At 30.5% G+C, this 17,594-nt stretch overlaps 1 protein-coding gene across 1 annotated transcript; it reads right to left on the bottom strand.

Annotated features, from left to right (window-relative positions):
* Window positions 1-1,804: 1,804 nt before the first annotated feature.
* Window positions 1,805-17,496, bottom strand: LOC106686117 (RNA polymerase II-associated protein 1). Its single transcript, XM_014429261.3, has 23 exons — window positions 17,149-17,496; window positions 16,827-17,046; window positions 16,488-16,744; window positions 13,479-13,654; window positions 10,384-10,545; window positions 10,138-10,304; window positions 9,895-10,037; window positions 7,625-7,763; window positions 7,437-7,538; window positions 7,126-7,342; window positions 6,988-7,050; window positions 6,789-6,868; window positions 6,568-6,718; window positions 6,342-6,491; window positions 6,142-6,266; window positions 5,623-5,730; window positions 5,377-5,538; window positions 4,468-4,601; window positions 4,273-4,393; window positions 4,000-4,165; window positions 2,238-2,316; window positions 2,020-2,150; window positions 1,805-1,952 (listed from the first exon to the last, which is right to left on the bottom strand). Exons 1-23 carry the CDS (start codon window positions 17,264-17,266, stop codon window positions 1,911-1,913), a joined length of 3,213 nt encoding a protein of 1,070 aa, XP_014284747.1. The 5' UTR covers window positions 17,267-17,496; the 3' UTR covers window positions 1,805-1,910.
* Window positions 17,497-17,594: the final 98 nt, after the last annotated feature.

The raw sequence follows: 17,594 nt of genomic DNA, 5'->3' as shown, positions 1-17,594 counted from the left end.
TAAACAACACCTATTCCTTCATTATTGCATAACCAAATCTATGTATCATTGTAAGCAATATAATTAAGCATATATTGATTAACATTATAAACAGTAGTTAAGCCAAGATCTCAATGTAATTTCATTATGTCTACTAGAAACTTTTTTTTTAAGGCAATCCACGTCGAAGATGATGATCACCTGGTTATGTACAGGTGACCAACCTATTCTATCCATGGTTGGGGGTCAAGTTTTTCATTTTGTGGGACTGTCACTTAATGGAAAAGTCAACACCCCAAGGCCAGATTCGAACTGGCACTACCCACAGACCTCAGATCAATAGACTCGCCAAACCCTTGAGGAACGGTGTGGCCCCTGGAAACTTTTAAATGCTTACAGATCAAAAATCATAATGTATGATCCATGTATTTATTCTTAGGGGACATATGTCCCAAAATAAAATTATTTTTTCATTTATTCAATCATTCATAATAGACAAATAATAAAAAAAGAAAATTTTGGGGAAAAAAATTAAAGGGGGTTTCTTGTAAATTCTAACTAAATAAGAGCATATATTGCTTTGTATATCTTAAGTAAAGAAAGCAAAGTTGGTGATGTATTGGTCAAAAAATCAAAATCTAGGTACTCCAATTTTTTGAAAAAACTATGCCACATAACATTTTTTTTTTTTTTTTCGATATTTCAAATTTTTTGCATTTTATGGATAATCAAAAACTAAGTGAAGATGATGAAATAAGGAAGATTCAAAAAATTGCAGATTACTTGAATAATACATTTAGTTAATGAAGTATCTCTTGATGAATCGCTAATGAAATTCAAAGATTGAATAAATAATATTCAATTTAACCCCAGTTAAAGAGCACGCTTCGGCATAAAGTTTTATAAACTCTGTGCATCTTCATCTGGTTATCATAAAGATTCAAAATCTATGTCAGCTAGGATAAAATAATGGCAAGTGATACAGCTGCTTCTGAAAGTGTAGTCATGGAAAAGGTTCAACCTATTTTACATAAAGGCTACACGTTATACATAGATAATTGGTATTCATCACCATTATTGTTCCTAAAATTACTGAATTATGATACACATGCCGTTGGGACAGTTAAGAAAAACAGAAAGAATACACCAAAGCTACTTTCTTTGTAAGAGTTTTTGAAAGGAGAAGTAAAAACTGTATCCTGCGGTAGTATAAGGGTGTTCAAATGGAAAGATAGAAAAAATGTTTACATACTTAGCATGAAACGCTTAAATGCTGATTTTGTAGATATTGGTAAAAAACGAAAAACTGATGGTGTTGTAAAGAATATTATAAAACCTTATGTGGTAGAAATCAGAAAAGTTAGAATAAATCGATACACGAGCGTGCAACTATAAAATCGATAGCATTTTCATTTTCAGCATCTTAAACTCATAAATATGCTCCAAATAATGGCAAAAACAATTTCAAATAAATGTGTATTCAAAGGGTTAATGGAATTGATGATGTATTTAATCGATTTTTGGAAACAATTCTTTAAATTATGTGAACAGGGAGACATTACCTGCCAGAAGATTAGTTAATAAACTGAAGTTCCCAAAGATATTTTCTATTGAGTTCCTACATAATAGTGATTTATACACCATTGCTTCATTAAAAGATTAATTTAATTAAACACACATGTCCTATTATATCTATTTTGATTACTTCAAAAATTTTTTTTTAATGAATTGGTAAAGCTAGGGAATTCAATAAGGTTTTGCTAGACACCTTGTTCTATTTGCTTATTGCAAAATTAATAGTTAGGGTAGGTACATACAACACCAATAAATGTAAAAAGTTTTTTATATAAAAAAGTAAAATTCATACATAAAATATAACTTAATGTATAAAAATTTACCCACAATTCCATCAAAGGAAGAATAAAAATCTCTTAATCATTGCAGCTATAATTCAAAAGAACATTCTTCAGCTCCTACAACATAAAAAATAGTTGATATTAGATTGTAATATTCCTTGATTTTGTAATGATAAATTATTACCTTTTTCCCCATTGTATTGATTAAAGTCAAGAGACCATGAGCTAATTGATTATCATGATTTTTGGCATAAGTTGAAACATGATGAACTGCAACTTTATATAAAACCGGACACCAGACTTCTCTTACCCGTCCTTTAACAATAGAAAAAACAAACTACTCAGTGGTAAAGGGAACGATTGGGTCATGCTTGAAAATAACTGCTTCAATTTCAATTATACCTGTTCCTAAGCATCGCAAATATGTCCTTAATAAATCGGCATCTGCCTCACAAGGATTTAAGTAGTCATTTATATCAACCTGAAATTATAAAAAAAAAAAAAAGTTAGTAAAACTTAAAATAAAGGTTTAATTAAATGTCTTTTACACACAATGTGTGACTTTTGTTGAAAGTCTTGTATTTTATATTGCCTTGTATTTTCATTATGGTGTGTTAACCATTCCAAAATATCAGTTGGACCAATAAGTAGTTATCGTATTTATTTTATTTACTTCTTTTTGAATGGTAAACGTAAGTTCAAACAACCTAATTAACATGAAAGGAATATGGTCCGGGTGCGGTAAAACAAAAAAACTCAAATAGTAGAATTATACTATATTAATGAGCCAACGTTTCGCCCCACGTTGCAGGGCTTCTTCAGGGCTATTTTGACGGCAGTCAAAACAAAGATGAAAGGAATATGGTCCGGGGTGAGGTCAAAAAAACTCAAATAGTAGAATTATACTATATTAATGAGCCAACGTTTCGCCCCATGTTGCAGGGCTTCTTCAGGGCTATTTTGACGGCAGTCAAAACAAAGATGGCTCATTAATATAGTATAATTCTACTATTTGAGTTTTTTTGACCGCAGCCCGACCATATTCCTTTCATCTTTACACACGGTCAATCAATAATCTTCCAACCTAATTACAAATTATTTATATAGTCTGTATTAAAGCATGATTCAACTTTTGATCTCTAAATATCTTAATCTATGACACTCTATCTTTCAGAACTAATATTTATTCTGTGCATACTACAACTAATTGTAGTATGCACAGAATAAAAATAACTTTTATAGAATTTCCTCCAGAGAAAATAATATTGATTTTAATAAATGTTTATAATGCTGTGCACTCAAATTAATATATCCTTTCACCTCCTAGAAATTATTCCAAGTTGTAATGATATAATTTGATAGAAATTGTAATTTCTTAAAAAAAAAAAAAAGTCTATTCTCAAACCATACTATTTCCAATTTACAATCGGTTTTTATTACTAGGGATTCTAATCACAAAAATGATTCTTTCTAGTTCTAGAGTAAATGAGGATTATGCTCATCAGTCCTGCTCGTTTCATTCCAAATGCAGAGTATTGCCATTTTAATGTGAGTATTGGAGGGTGTAGGGGGCAGCAGTAGCAGTGTGGCAACGCGCCAGTCTACCAACTCAAAGGTTGTCAGATCGAATCCTGGTCACACCCGGGCTTTTTTCAAGAATAAAATAATGCAAACTCACTCACAATCTTTCCCCAGGCATTTGTGAGGCCTGTTAGCCAATGGGTGGCACTCACAAAAAAAAAATAGGGGTGGGAGTGACGAACCCACCCTATGAAAAAACCACGTCTAGAAACTTGTGATGTATTAGGAAATACATCGCGCAAGGACTTAGCATATAATGCAGTGCAAAATTCTTCATAAAATATTTGACCAAGTCTTGACACATTGAATAGCTTTACAAACTTTGTTAGCCCTATCCATAACCATGACATATTGTTGCCTCACAGTTTGCATCTAAAGACTAACTAGCAGTTTTTAGATTCAAGCTTTTTTTCCCACTAAAGTGAAAATATCTTTCTAAATAGCTAATAACAAATACATTTACATATATATGTTCCTTAGGTTTTCTATAAATTCAGTAAGTTCTATGAAAGATGAAAAGATTTCAATATGATCAATACATTTCAAATTTCAAATCAGTGTTCTTTAAATATTTATTTGCTACCTCGTCAACTGGAGTCCTTAAAAGTCGAAGGATAGCAGCTAATTCACTCCATACCAGCTTCTTATACTTATTACTATGCCTTTGCTGGAGAGGAAGAAGAACATACTGTCCAAATACTGAATTACCATATGATACACCAGTAAACTGTTCAAGAACTTCTCGGTAGCTATAATATAAAATAAAGGTAAATAGTCACATTTATATATACATACACTAAAATTTAAAAAAAAAATAATAAATAATAAAATTTCTATCAACTAATAGTATGCTTACAAGTCATAAAATGATGTTAACCCAGGAATATTACTTTCAAAGTCTATTTTGTCTTTATGTGCCAATACATAAGATAATGCAGCTTCAAGCAACGGTGATACATCTTGAAACAATTCACTTCCTATAAAAAATAAAGTTATTCATAAAAAGATTCACTTAAATAAGAAAATAATTGTTAAAATATGTGTACATCACCTGCTAAATAAACACAACAAAGACGACAATATTTTGCCGTATAGTCTAAGGAGAAAACATCAGGCAGTAGTTCTTCTATAATTATAAACCACTGCAGACTTCTAGTTGCAATCAACACAGAATCTTTATCTTGCCTAAACAAAAAAACAACTTGATATGGTTTAAATTCACAATTTCTTAAAGGTTAATATTTATTATTTAGTAAGTGAAAAAGATAAAGATTTGATGAAGTTCAGATGTTGCAGTGCTTCACAATTGTTTCTTTTTCCTTTGATGAGGTTGTACTATTACAAGGTTGCTTGTCTTATGAGTTACTAATAATGGTAATGTTCTGGTCAAGAATTATAAAAAGGATTTCAAACATTTTAAGTATGCAAATGAGGAAATGTGAATCCATTTTAAATTTCAAGGAAATATTTTATTTTGAAGGAAGATAGTCCAGGTGGTGGTTGATAAGGTACTAAAATAGTAGAAAAACTATTTATTGTTAACCTATTTTTATTTATTCTACTATTTTGGTACCTTTATTGACTGCCAACTGGACTATCTCCTAATGTCTACTTCCAAATATTTTATTTGAAAAACATCAGATTGTAGACATTTAGAGAGGCTAACTATTTAGCTAAGCTATTCTTTTATTTCCTGATGAAGTACACTTTATCTACCAACACTAATTTTCCATTATTTTAAATAACGACTCTCAGAATGTTGTTTTTTATTTATTTTTTCAAATTCTGGTATTTCTGAATAAGCAATTGAAAAAGAGAACAATTTTTTTTTTTTTTTTATAGTTTACTCACCCTAATTGATTAATTTAATAAATCAATTTTCCATAATCTAACTCAGGAATATTTTTAAATGAAAACTAATATTTTCATTTAATGAATCAAATTAATTTAGCATGCTTACCCTTGTCTTTCATGCAGCCTGATGATTGGCAAAAATGGCCAATCCAACGGGAGAGCGGATTGAGTAGAATTAAGGATTCCTGTTAATGTAACAGGTGGCCAAGGAACAATAAGCCCTTCAAATCCAAGTTCACGGATAAACAACTTTTCTATATCTTTCAGACTAAAAATGACCGATAAAAAGAAGAATATTTATTGAAGTAAAGTATTGAATATTTTTATTTAAATAAAAAAAAAAAAAACTTACGCTGCAAGAGATTCATTTAAAATCAAGTGCTTATTTATCTTGCTTGTTGAAACAAATTCGTTTAATTTAAGATCTTCCATTTTCTTTGCCACAGAATCCACATCTAAGCTATATAAAATATTTTAAGTATAATATTAAAAACAAATTTCTTGATTTGTAGGTAATATCATTGCATAAGATATTTAAATTAATTTGTAAATCTGTTTTAAACAAGTTTATATTTACACCATTCATTGGTAACGTATTCCAATATGTAATTTGTGGTTCAGAAGCAGTTAACTACAAATTGTACATACTTAAATATTATGATTGAAAAAATTAATAATTAGCATGACACTTAAGGCACATCAAAATATTTAATGTGTGATAATAAATGTTGCATGTCTATGCACAATATAAAGAGAAAAATAAAACTACTCCTCTTCAAGGAGATAATATGGAAGGATAGAGACACAAGCCCAGTAAGTAACCTAAATATATATATTTAAAAAATGAACAACTAATTTTCTTGGCACTTACCTTAAGAACTTTTGATTAAAAATAGTTTTTGAAATAATATCAGGAAGAAGTGCCCTATCACCAATCTGAACTGACGTTAACAATTTGAAAGCCAATTTATGGAACATTCCCTGGTTTTCTCTTATCTAATTAAGAGAGTGAACAAATTAAATTTTATATATAAACACATTTTACTTAAAGATATATCAAATATCACTTACTTCAACTGCAGTGAACATATGAACAAGAATAACCAAAATATTAAGTTCTTGTCTTGCATACCAATGGCCACATAAAGTTGTCACATCACTTCTCAAAATACTTCTAATATAGCCAAGAATTTCTATGTGACCAAGAAAAATGTCTTTGAACTGAAAAATAGAAATGAACATCAGGGAAAACTATAGGATACACAAATCACCTAATATTCAATTACATGTTACCTACAGCACTATTGTCAGAAACTACAATATATGCTGCAAAAGAATACAGAAATGGAAGGGTGCTTTCTTCTCTAACCGTTGGAGAAATACTACCTAAGCAGGGCAAATTTTCAGGGCTTGAAATAATTTTACCATGTATTAACCATGAACACTTTCTGCAATAAGAAGAAATGGTAAATTTTACTGAGTTATTAGAATAAATTTAATATTTGAATAAGTAAAAACCTGAGATTTTGAATGCTGTTTGTGAAATTTGTACTCAATAATAATTTTTCAATGACAGGTTCAAGTACAGATTTACTGTCCTGAAAACAGAAGAAACCATAAAAACTATGAAACATATATTATTAATAATATAACAATAATGAGGTGTTTACAGTGTTTTTATACGTTATTAAAACATAAACTGAATTTTTTAACTTACAAAGTCATTGTATGTAGAGGCGAACAATGTAAGGCAAGATCCTAATAATTTTGATGCAGAAAACTGAGGGGAAAAAAGTCAATTAGAATTAGCCAAACCATACTTATTTAATGTTTTTCTTATCATCAGTTAACTAACTTTAGGATTGAGAATATTGATATACTGCGTACACCACTTAGTAGTAGCCTGAAGTAGAAGTGGAAGAATGTGTCTTACTAGACCAAAATTAAGTTTAGCAACGACTGCTATTGTAGATATTAGGGCTGCTCCATGCTCTAAATCAGACCTAGAACCATCTATATTGGTTAAACCTAGGTGAGCTTCAGCCAACTTCATAATCACAGGGCTAAGGTACCTATTACATTATAAAATCATTAGAAATTAATTTATTTTACAAAAAAAAAATCAATTACATAACCAAAAATGGTTCTTTAACAAAGCATTCTTACGTGATGGTATCAGCACCAATATTGTAACACAAACAAGATTGCCAAGAATAAAAACTTTCTAATGTTAAAAGCATAATTTCAGGATGTCCAGCAGCCTTTTCACTGCAACATATTAACAAAAAAAAAAAGTAATTTGGAAGACTAATTTAACAAACGGATATGAGCTAAATTAAAATAATAATGCTCACCCAGCAATAAATGTAAAGATTGGTTTTTGCAATTCATATTTCTCAAATATTGCTAATGCCAATGAATGGGATCTAGAAGCAATTATTCTAAATAATTTTAAAGCTTCTGGATAATAAGAAGGACTATTTTTAACATCCACTGAAATAGAAAAAATGAAAAAAAAAAAAAAAAAAAGTAGGTTATATATATGACAATATTTCAATGAAAACGAGGATATATTTTTAAAAATTTTAAATTAAACCATAAATAAAATAGAAGGATATACATGCACAGCCCAAAATGGAATCTCCTAAATGATTGGTTGGCAAATCTCTTCGTGGATATTAGTATTATTTTATAATATTAGCTCTCTACTATGGTATTTAAAAGAAAAAAAAATTCATTCAAGGTCTTCTGAAAAACTAAGAACAATGACAAAAGAAAGAAATGAAGAAATTTATGAAGTGAAAAGTGAAAATTTAGTGAATGGATCACCACTATTCAATGGGTGAATTATCATATTAATTATAATTAACCAATGTTGTTTTAATATTAAGAAAAATGAACTTCAAGATGAGCTTAGATCAGGTTGTCCTTCAGAGACGGATAATGCTGAATGATTAGAGTGTATTATCAGATAAAGAGGATAAATAAGAAGATACATATAAAGATAAAGAGGATGGATTAACACCAGATACCTAGGAGGATCTTGTAAGAGAAGTCATGTGATTGAGATGAATAAAACTGCAATGGTAGGATGATAACAAAGCATTAAACTTCGGTTGGATACAACTAATCTGTGGGATAAAGTATCTCGTTTTCTACTCTTTACACATAGATAGGGTTAAAATTTCTTCATTCCACGTAACATTAAATGGTGACCTATCAATCTATTTAGACAAATTACATGAGTATTTGTGATTTCCTAAATTTCAATTTTTTTTTTTTACCTACAGTTAGTTTTTTTAGTCATATATTTATGTTTCTACCCCTCATTAAAAGATTATTGTTTTTTCCTATATAATCTGTGAGATGAATTGTGCTTGATTATATCCTCCAAATATTTTTCTAGAATAGATTCATTGTGCCATTTTTTAATATAAATTTTATGTCATTATTTCTTAAAATTCTCATGCTCCTGACAAAAAGCTTAACCTGGAAAATATCAAGGCAGTTTAAGCCAGATAGCAAAGATGATTAAGAGACAACAGGGTAGAATTAAACCAGAAAATAACAAAATAAAAAAGATACACAATATCAGGTAACTCTAGAATTATGTTTTAATTGTTATTGAGATGAATCAAGAAAAATAACTTCAAACTAAACAGCAACAAAGCTTGCTCAGTAGTGGGGGAATAATGTACACCATTATCATTAGGGTTTTTGTTTGCAATCGTTCCCAGTTTAAGATATTGTAAATCACAATGTTCATTTTAAATTTATTAGTTTTCATTTGTATTCTATTCAGTGAATTGATTAATACATGCCATTTAGCCAATTATAAGAAATTCAATAATAAAGTTAGGGACTGTCAGTAAAAAATGTTAATCATTGCTTTGTAATGGAATCTTTTGGTTTTTTAAATTAAAAACTAATATTAGTTATGACGGTCAATATTTTTTAAAATTGATTACTAAGGACAGTAATGGCTGTTATTAGTTATACTATAAATAACATATATATAGAAAGAAATCACAGCAGATAATGTTTTATTATTATATAATTAATGCATAAGTACTATTTTCTGACATGGTGAAAAAAAAAAGTAGAGGAAACTCAAATAACATTGCTAGATTTGTTATCATCAAAACCCTTCTTCAACATGATAAAAAAAATAACCTAGAACTGTCCAACTGCATTAAAAACAGTCAAGTTTCAGAAGTAGAGAGATGATGTCTTGACTGACAAGTGGTTCCAAAAAAATATAGCATGTTTATTTCCTTCAAAATAATAGTCAACTACCAGCACTTACAGTCACTGTGAAGGACAGTTCCCGTGAAAGTCTACCTTAAGCTAGTCCAACAACAATAAGATAATAAATTTTGAAATAAATTATTCCTAAATTTGATAATTTTACAAGTCCTGGAAATAAAACAAAAAGTAAGCCAGACCTTTCCTGAAATTAATAATAATGAACAAATAGTATAGCAGTCTAATATTCCATAGATAAAATTAAGAAAAAAAGAAGCAATTGGTACAACATTTTGATAAACAAAAGCTTTAAAGTCAAGCTCTTCGTTAACAGTATAAACCAGTTTATATTTAAATTAAGAAGTTCCATAATGCTTACATAATGATCTAACTGCTTCAAGCAGTCCTGGACAAGTAAAAACACTGTTTGCCATTTCGAAAGAATGCCTTGAAATCCTGATCAATGTTTTCAGCAGCTGCTTTATTTCCACTGGTTCTGGATTCAGGTCCGTAAGGATAAACCTACATTATAAATTTGAAAGGTTATATTGAAGAAATTTTTTTTTTGTTTTATTTTTTAAAACAACATACAAATTCATGCAAAATTCATTTTGTGTTGTACTTTATTCGCTGAAGAATATCTGAACGTAATGCTCCCCGAATAATATCAAGTTTAAGAAGTTGCTGATCTTTTAATTCATCAATTTCATTAGGTTTCATTTCCAAAATAACTCCCAAAGAAGGCTGCTGTATGCCCAAAGGAGTTCCTAACATACTGTCCAAACAGGCCTAAACATAAACAAAAAGTTTAATACAATAAAATAAACAATATTATGAAAAGTTTTGATTAAATAATTCAAATATTAACTTCATCAATGTGATTAACCAAAAGGTTACAAATCGCAGATGAGGCAGCCATTACTATTGGTGGAGCGGGATCATCCAGAGAGAACCTCAATAATAAAAACATATCAGCTTCTAATAATGCGGGTAGTATAGGCTCATTGAAGCATCCATCATACATAGATGCCTATGAAATAATAGAAATTAAGGTTAATTTATACATGCCGACAACTGTTCATCTACATCATTTAAAGCTAGTGAATGAATTCTAAAATTAACTGAAAAATGTTTAGTAAAGTACAGTATATTTGTAAACATATTTTTTGATGTCAAATAATTAGTTATTCCAAAATAACAATGAAAAACATTATGACTCACTTAATGAGCCTGATCATGATTTTGTTTTTAATTCTTATGTCTGTTTTTATGGTGTAAGCAACAAGTTTGTTATTTCACTTTAAAACAATATGTATATTTTCCAAACTTTATTGTATGCATGCGACAATGGACATAGACTGATGACACATAATCTCGTTGTTGGCAGTAGTCTGTTTCCCCACAAAAGAATCCATCTTGGTACCTGGACATCTCTCGATGGAAATACAGTCAATCAGATTGACCACTTTCTAATAAGTGCCAGACATAGATCGAATTTCCTTGATGTCAGAACTTTTCGTGGAGCTAACGTGGACTCAGACCATTTTCTAATTCTGGCCAACAATAGAACCAGGATCTCAATTGTTATAACAAGCAAGGGGAAAGGTGTAAAAAGTTGCAATTTACAGAAACTTAAATAACCTGAAGTTTTCCAAGCATATATAAATAAGATTAATGAAGTTCTCTAACGTGCTATCTAAAGAAGATGAGGGTGATGACGAAAAGTGGTCAAACATTGAAAAAATCATCTGCGATGCAGCAGAGGAAGTAATTGGTCACATCCAAGCACAGAATAGGTCGCCATGGATTGACGAGGAGTGAAAGAAGCCACTACACACAAGAACGAAACCTACACACTCATGCTTCCGAAAAAACGTACCTGAGCATCAGCTGATATTTATCGTCAGCACTGAAGAGAAGAAAAGTCTATCCATTGACACAAAAAAAGAAACTGGGAAAATAGAGAGCTAGAAGAAATAGAGAGATTGAGGAGCATTAATGAATGCCAAAAGTTCTATGAAAAAGTGAACAGCGATCGAAAGCCATTCAAACCTCGAATTTCAGCCTTTAAGGATGCAGATGGATCTATATTAACTGATAAAACCCAAGTGCTAGGAAGAAGGAACAAGTACTTTAATCACATACTCAATGGAAATTGGGTACAAGAAGGTCAACAGGAAGAAGTTAACATTAGTCGAATCCCTGAGGATGACCTTGAGGCCCCAGACAAAGAGGAAATGTGTGAGGCTATTGATAGGCTTAGCAGAGGGCCTCTGAGGGCCTCTCAAAATGGCGTTAGAAACAGGGAGATTCCCTAGCCTGTCTGCTACTCAATATTGGTCTGGAAAAAGTTATTAGAGAATCAAAGGTTCAGACCAATGGAACCATTTTTAATCAAATGGTACAAATGCTGGGACATGCAGATGATATCGACATTATTGGGAGTTCAGAAGCTGTTGTGGAAGAGGCCTTTCTTGTCCTGATGAAGCTGTCAGGAAGCTGGGACTTGTTGTTAATACCAACAAAACCAAATATATGATAGCCGATCAAGAAAGAGGTTTTAATGAAGATTTTGTTCAAGTTGGTCATTACTCTTTTGGACAAATTGAGGAATTTGTATACCTCAGATCACAAGTTAATGCCACCAATGACGTTTCGGCTGAGATAAGGAGACGAATGGCATCAGCCAATGGGTGCTTTTTTGGACTGCTCTGGCACTTAGGTAGTAGCTCACTATCAAGATCCACGAAAACTAGATTGTATAAAATGTTAATTCAACCAGTGCTGCTCTACGCCTTGGAAACTTGGACACTTTCAAAGGCCGATGAAAGGGATCTCCAAACTTTTGAGAGAAAGATACGCACACGCATCTAGGGCCCAGTAAAGGATGGTTCAGCTCGGATAAGATGCACGAATAGGGAAGTCTACATATTAATTGGTAACCCTGATGTTGGAAAAATTGTGAGAATTTGAAGGCTGCGCTGGGCAGGCCATGTGGCAAGGATGGGGACTGCTGAGAAATAGATTATTCAAATTTGCAGGAGTATGAATAACAGTTTAGCCAGAATCTCTGTCAAGGCTCTCTGATGAAGACCTGACAACCAGGTCAAACCAGATCAAGATAGTTTTCAACTATTTCAAAGAGTATTTTTCAAATAATATCATGCCAATAATTTATTCCATATAGGAAATTTTCATTTTAATGTGATTTGTAATTCTTAATGAAATATAGAATTAGTATATTAATTAATGAATAAGCATTTAATTTTGACATTAAAAATAACAGCACCACCATCTGACATTTCAGTTTTTTTTTTTCACAAGGTAACTCTAAAAAAAAAAGAGTTAAAAATTTATAAAAAAAAAAGTTAAACAACTTTCACATTCGATGAGTTAAATGCCCATAAACCATGTAAAAATTTAAATAGCATGTTGTGTTAATTAGTTGAGATAAATATGCGTAGATTTGAAATTTTCCATTAAATTTAAGTTTTTAAACGGTACAGCAAAATAAGTATTACTAAAATCTTCAGTATTATCCGTTGAATTTTAAGTATATTTAGTATTTCTTTTTTTTTATTATGTGATTATTATTTTACCAGTTTATACCAAAGTAGTAGTCTATAATTAATAAGCTAATCTTGTTTTGCATAAAGAAAATGAGAGCGGTGTAATAAGTATGTCACAGAAGGTTAAGAAGTAATCTTTCTTATGCAATGAAATGTAAGTTGAACATTCAATTTTTTTTAAGCAGTATTTTTAATTAATATTAAAATTCAAATATAAATTTTGTCACTCTACAAGTTAATCTTTTGCTAATTTCAATATAATTAGCACTAAGCCTACAAACACTAGTCACCTTTTTTATATTTGCCAATGTTTTGGATAATACTGATAAGGCTATACAAATTATAACTTGATGCGACATTAAAATTAAAAAATAACCAAAAAAAAGATTCTCACATTAGCCATTATCTTCGCAAGAGTATTTAGGGAAATCACTCTCTGTTGTAGAACTGAACTTCGGCTTAGTTGTATGAGTTCTTGCAATGTGTAACCAGGACGTTCAGGTTCCTCTCCATGATTATGTAAACCTTGTAGTATGCCTTCTCCTTTGTCAGAATGAGGAAGTAGGTTACCTGATAACAAAGTCAACAAGGTAAAAATCACCAATAAAGGTATAAATATGCTTTATTTGTGTGTATTTTATGATGCAAAAAATAAATAAAGTAACCCCTTACAAATATCTTATCCATAAGGAAATATTTGCCTATTTGTTTTTTCATCGATTTATTTTTAAATGATGGGGTTCAATATATGAAACAAATTAGAACTGAAATTAAATTATTCACTTAAATAAATTATAGACATTCAATAAGAAGCAATAATAATTTTATAAATTTAGGCCCAGTTGTAGGCCTACCTTCTACACCATAACCCCTGATGAAGATCTGAAACTCAGGTCGAAACGTCAGCATAAAATAAATAAATATGGTTTTGTTTATTTATGTTGTTCTTTGCTGACCACACCCCCTGACAAACTTCTCCAATGATAATTTTCATTTAGAACAAGGATACCCAACTTTTTTGGGTCTGTTTCTCCTTTATAAAGCCCATGCATATAACAACAACGTAAAAATTGTTCTCATAGAATTGTTGAACTTGGTTAAAAAATAGGTTTACAATTCACAATTTTTAATGAAACATACAAGTTTTTATTGTATTTATTTATTATTTGTTTTATTTAATTTATTATTTTGATGATTATTGTTTGAAAAATGAAAAATGTTAATATATAGAAGTACATATATATCCAATTATGGATTGATGGGTCACTGTGTGTTATAGCAACTTAATGTATTTGGACACTATGGCCAAATAAAGCATTTCTCTCTCTAACATTAAAAATTAAAAAAAATCATAGCACCAGGTGGAAAAAATCTATCTAAATTTCAAAAGCAGAAGGAACATTGCCAAAGAAACATGAGGGAGTATAAAAATTGATGTGTGTTTCAGGGGTAGATGTAAGAATACAGACTAAGGATTTCAAAGAAAAGGATAAAGCCACTTTAGCTTGATATAACAATGAGAGATATAGTGAATCTGGATATCTCTTCATTTCATGTTTATCAGAATGTTACCTATGTACCAGGCGATAATAGTCAGATGCAGGCAAACAGCTAAGCGTCTGTCAAGTTTTAAGAGATAAGAATTAATGAAATCATTGATGATAATGGATTTCTGACAGATTATCAGAATTAGAAAACAAGATTACATCAGAATCGGTGTTGATTAAAGCTGAAGCCAAAACTTTTTACAGAGCTATGAAATAGAATTGGAATATTGTTGAGGAAAGCTTTGGTTTTTCAAGTAACTAGCTATAATTTCTTTTTCTCAGCCCAGCGTTAATGATATTCTCCATCTGAGTCAAGTTAGGAAAGAAGGATACATTTTTTTTATACCATTTGAGGAAATGTGGCCTTAAAAGTGAAAAATAAAATCAGGTAAATCATTAAACTACATTAGAAAAAGTTTTACTTATTTGTATTCTTCACTGACCGCACCCAGAACTATCTTATCTTTATCCTAACACAGATCCCCTTAACTAATGCAACATAAAGGAAAAAAAAAGGATTGTCGGAAGGAAGAAGCCCTGAAGAACATCACAACTTGACTATGAGTGATTGAAGAAGGGTAGTAAATTTACTAGCAATAAGCACTCTTTGTAAAGGATAGGGTAAGGAATGGAACTATTTTAGATATATCAGATAATAGTATATCATTTGTGATTTCATAACAAAAATATAATCATGTCTGAAAAAAGTCACACTGATATTGTCTAAATGGCTGTAAGAATACTTGGGATCAACTGGGCAGAAATTATTTCTAATAAAGAAAAGAGGAAGAAGGCTAACCTCAAACCAATAGATGAACTGATAAGGAAAAGGAAATGGAAGTGGATTGGTCACACCCTAAGGAAGACTGGCGATGCCATAGAGAAATATGCACTTTACATTAGTGCTAAGAAGCAAGGACAACCAAGGAACACATGGAAAAGCTTGGTGATGAGGGAGGTAAACAAGCTGGGATGACAATGGAGAGAAATTAAAAAATTGGTGTATGATAGAGATAAGTAAAGAAAATTTGTGACAGCCCTTTGCTCCAGTATTAGCTAAAGGGCGTACTATTACCTACTACAATAAGCCAAAATTCAATAGAACTTGGATATTAATACAATCACCGCCACATTAAACTAACTAATTTTCTGGATACAAAAAAAGTTATTTTTACTTTTAATTTTATATACCAAATATTTTTTTAACCCTGAATCTTTTTACCTATCTGAGCCCTAGATTTATGAAAATAAGACTTTATTTACAGAAATGCTTCTGGTTAAAGAACTAAAACTAATGAGATAAATATAATAATTTATATAATAATATAATAACTAAATAAATATAATAACTAATAAAAAAATACAAATTTTCACATTTCTTGTTTTAATGTACTGGCGATGATAAGTAGTTTATTGATTTCCTTTACACCCTTCCTGACGTACCAGGAGGGGAAGGACAAGGGTTAACCTATAAATAGAAAATTGATAACCAAAACATATTGTTCATCAGCTAAACAAAACAAAAATTAATCCTTCAACAAACTAATGGTTAATATTTCATAGACATTCCCCAACCATATTATGTAACTATAATACCAGGCGAAATGGCATTTTAATTAAATAATAGATGCGAGAGGTTAGCCTCATTACCAGCCACTATGGTGAGCAGTACCAGCAAAAGTCAACCTTTACATAGGTTGTAGATCTTACTTGTTAATTACGGTTTTCTAAAGTAATTAACAAATAAAAACTAGTTATAATGAAAATACAACAAATTTGTAATATCTATAATTCATAATTAATTAAGAAAACTACAAATCATAATACAAATTAATTAATGATATACTTGTTCTTACCCTCAAAATTAAACCTGGCAGGATAAGGATCATCTGGCAACTTGACCTCTAGAGGCAAATAACCAGTCCATTGTAATTTCTCTTTTTCAACAATATCCATATGTGGGTATTTATGTACAAGGTCTTTTGCTTCTTCTAATGGTATATCATCATTAGGTTTTAGAATGGCACTATTAATTAAAGGTGTATCTTCATTTTCCATAAGTGTGAGTTCCGATATTTCCTTAGCTGCTCCAACTTTTTGAGCATTATGAATCCTATCAACAAAAATATAATCAGAAAATAAGTTTCATAGAAGAAAAAATCAATGCCGAAAAACAGTAAGCTAAATATAAATACTCTGTATCACTTGAAACATCCATACTCTCTTCATTTTTATCAACAAGAGAAACAGTCTTACGACGATTTCTAAGAAACTCCAAAATACTTGGATCTAATTCTGAAATAAGTTTCTGACGTTCGAATGACAGTTCTTCAGGATTCATTTGAGACAATTTTTGGATGTTTTCTTGATGAATTTCTTGAGCATTGTTCCCAGATACTATAAAACTCCTCTCTCCTTATAACACACATAACAAAAATAAATATCCAATAAACCGAACAGAAAACTGTGCACAACAGATAAACTGATAAAATGGATAAGGCAATTAAAATTACAAACCAAACACTCGAACAGGATCAGACAGTATCTTATCACTACCAGATGAATTTAATTTACATTTATTTTCCCTTTCTAATTTCATTCTTTGAGCAAAGATACTTTTCCCTCTTTGAGCCATAGTAAAGTAACAAACTAAGTAATACACAAGAAACTTTCAAATTCTCAGTAGCTAAATAATCTAATACAAAAGCATGACTGACACAAATACTGTTACAAATGGAATGATAAACGCATGAACTAGAGTTATAAAAACTCTAAATGTTTTATCAAAACTCCACATAATACAAAAAGTGAAAGAAACTAGATGAATACAATGACAGATCTTACTATAACCTTTCTAAACATAAGGGTTATATTTAAATGAACCGCCTTCCAAAAGCAACTAGATAAAATAGTTGTTCTCCTTTCAGATAAATCAGATTTAATTAATTGAGCAAAATTTATGC

Source organism: Halyomorpha halys, unplaced genomic scaffold (assembly GCF_000696795.3).
Source record: "Halyomorpha halys isolate HHAL.00 unplaced genomic scaffold, Hhal_1.1 Scaffold780.1, whole genome shotgun sequence".
In the NCBI taxonomy this organism is placed as follows: domain Eukaryota; kingdom Metazoa; phylum Arthropoda; class Insecta; order Hemiptera; family Pentatomidae; genus Halyomorpha; species Halyomorpha halys.
This window is presented reverse-complemented; position numbering and strand designations above follow the sequence as displayed.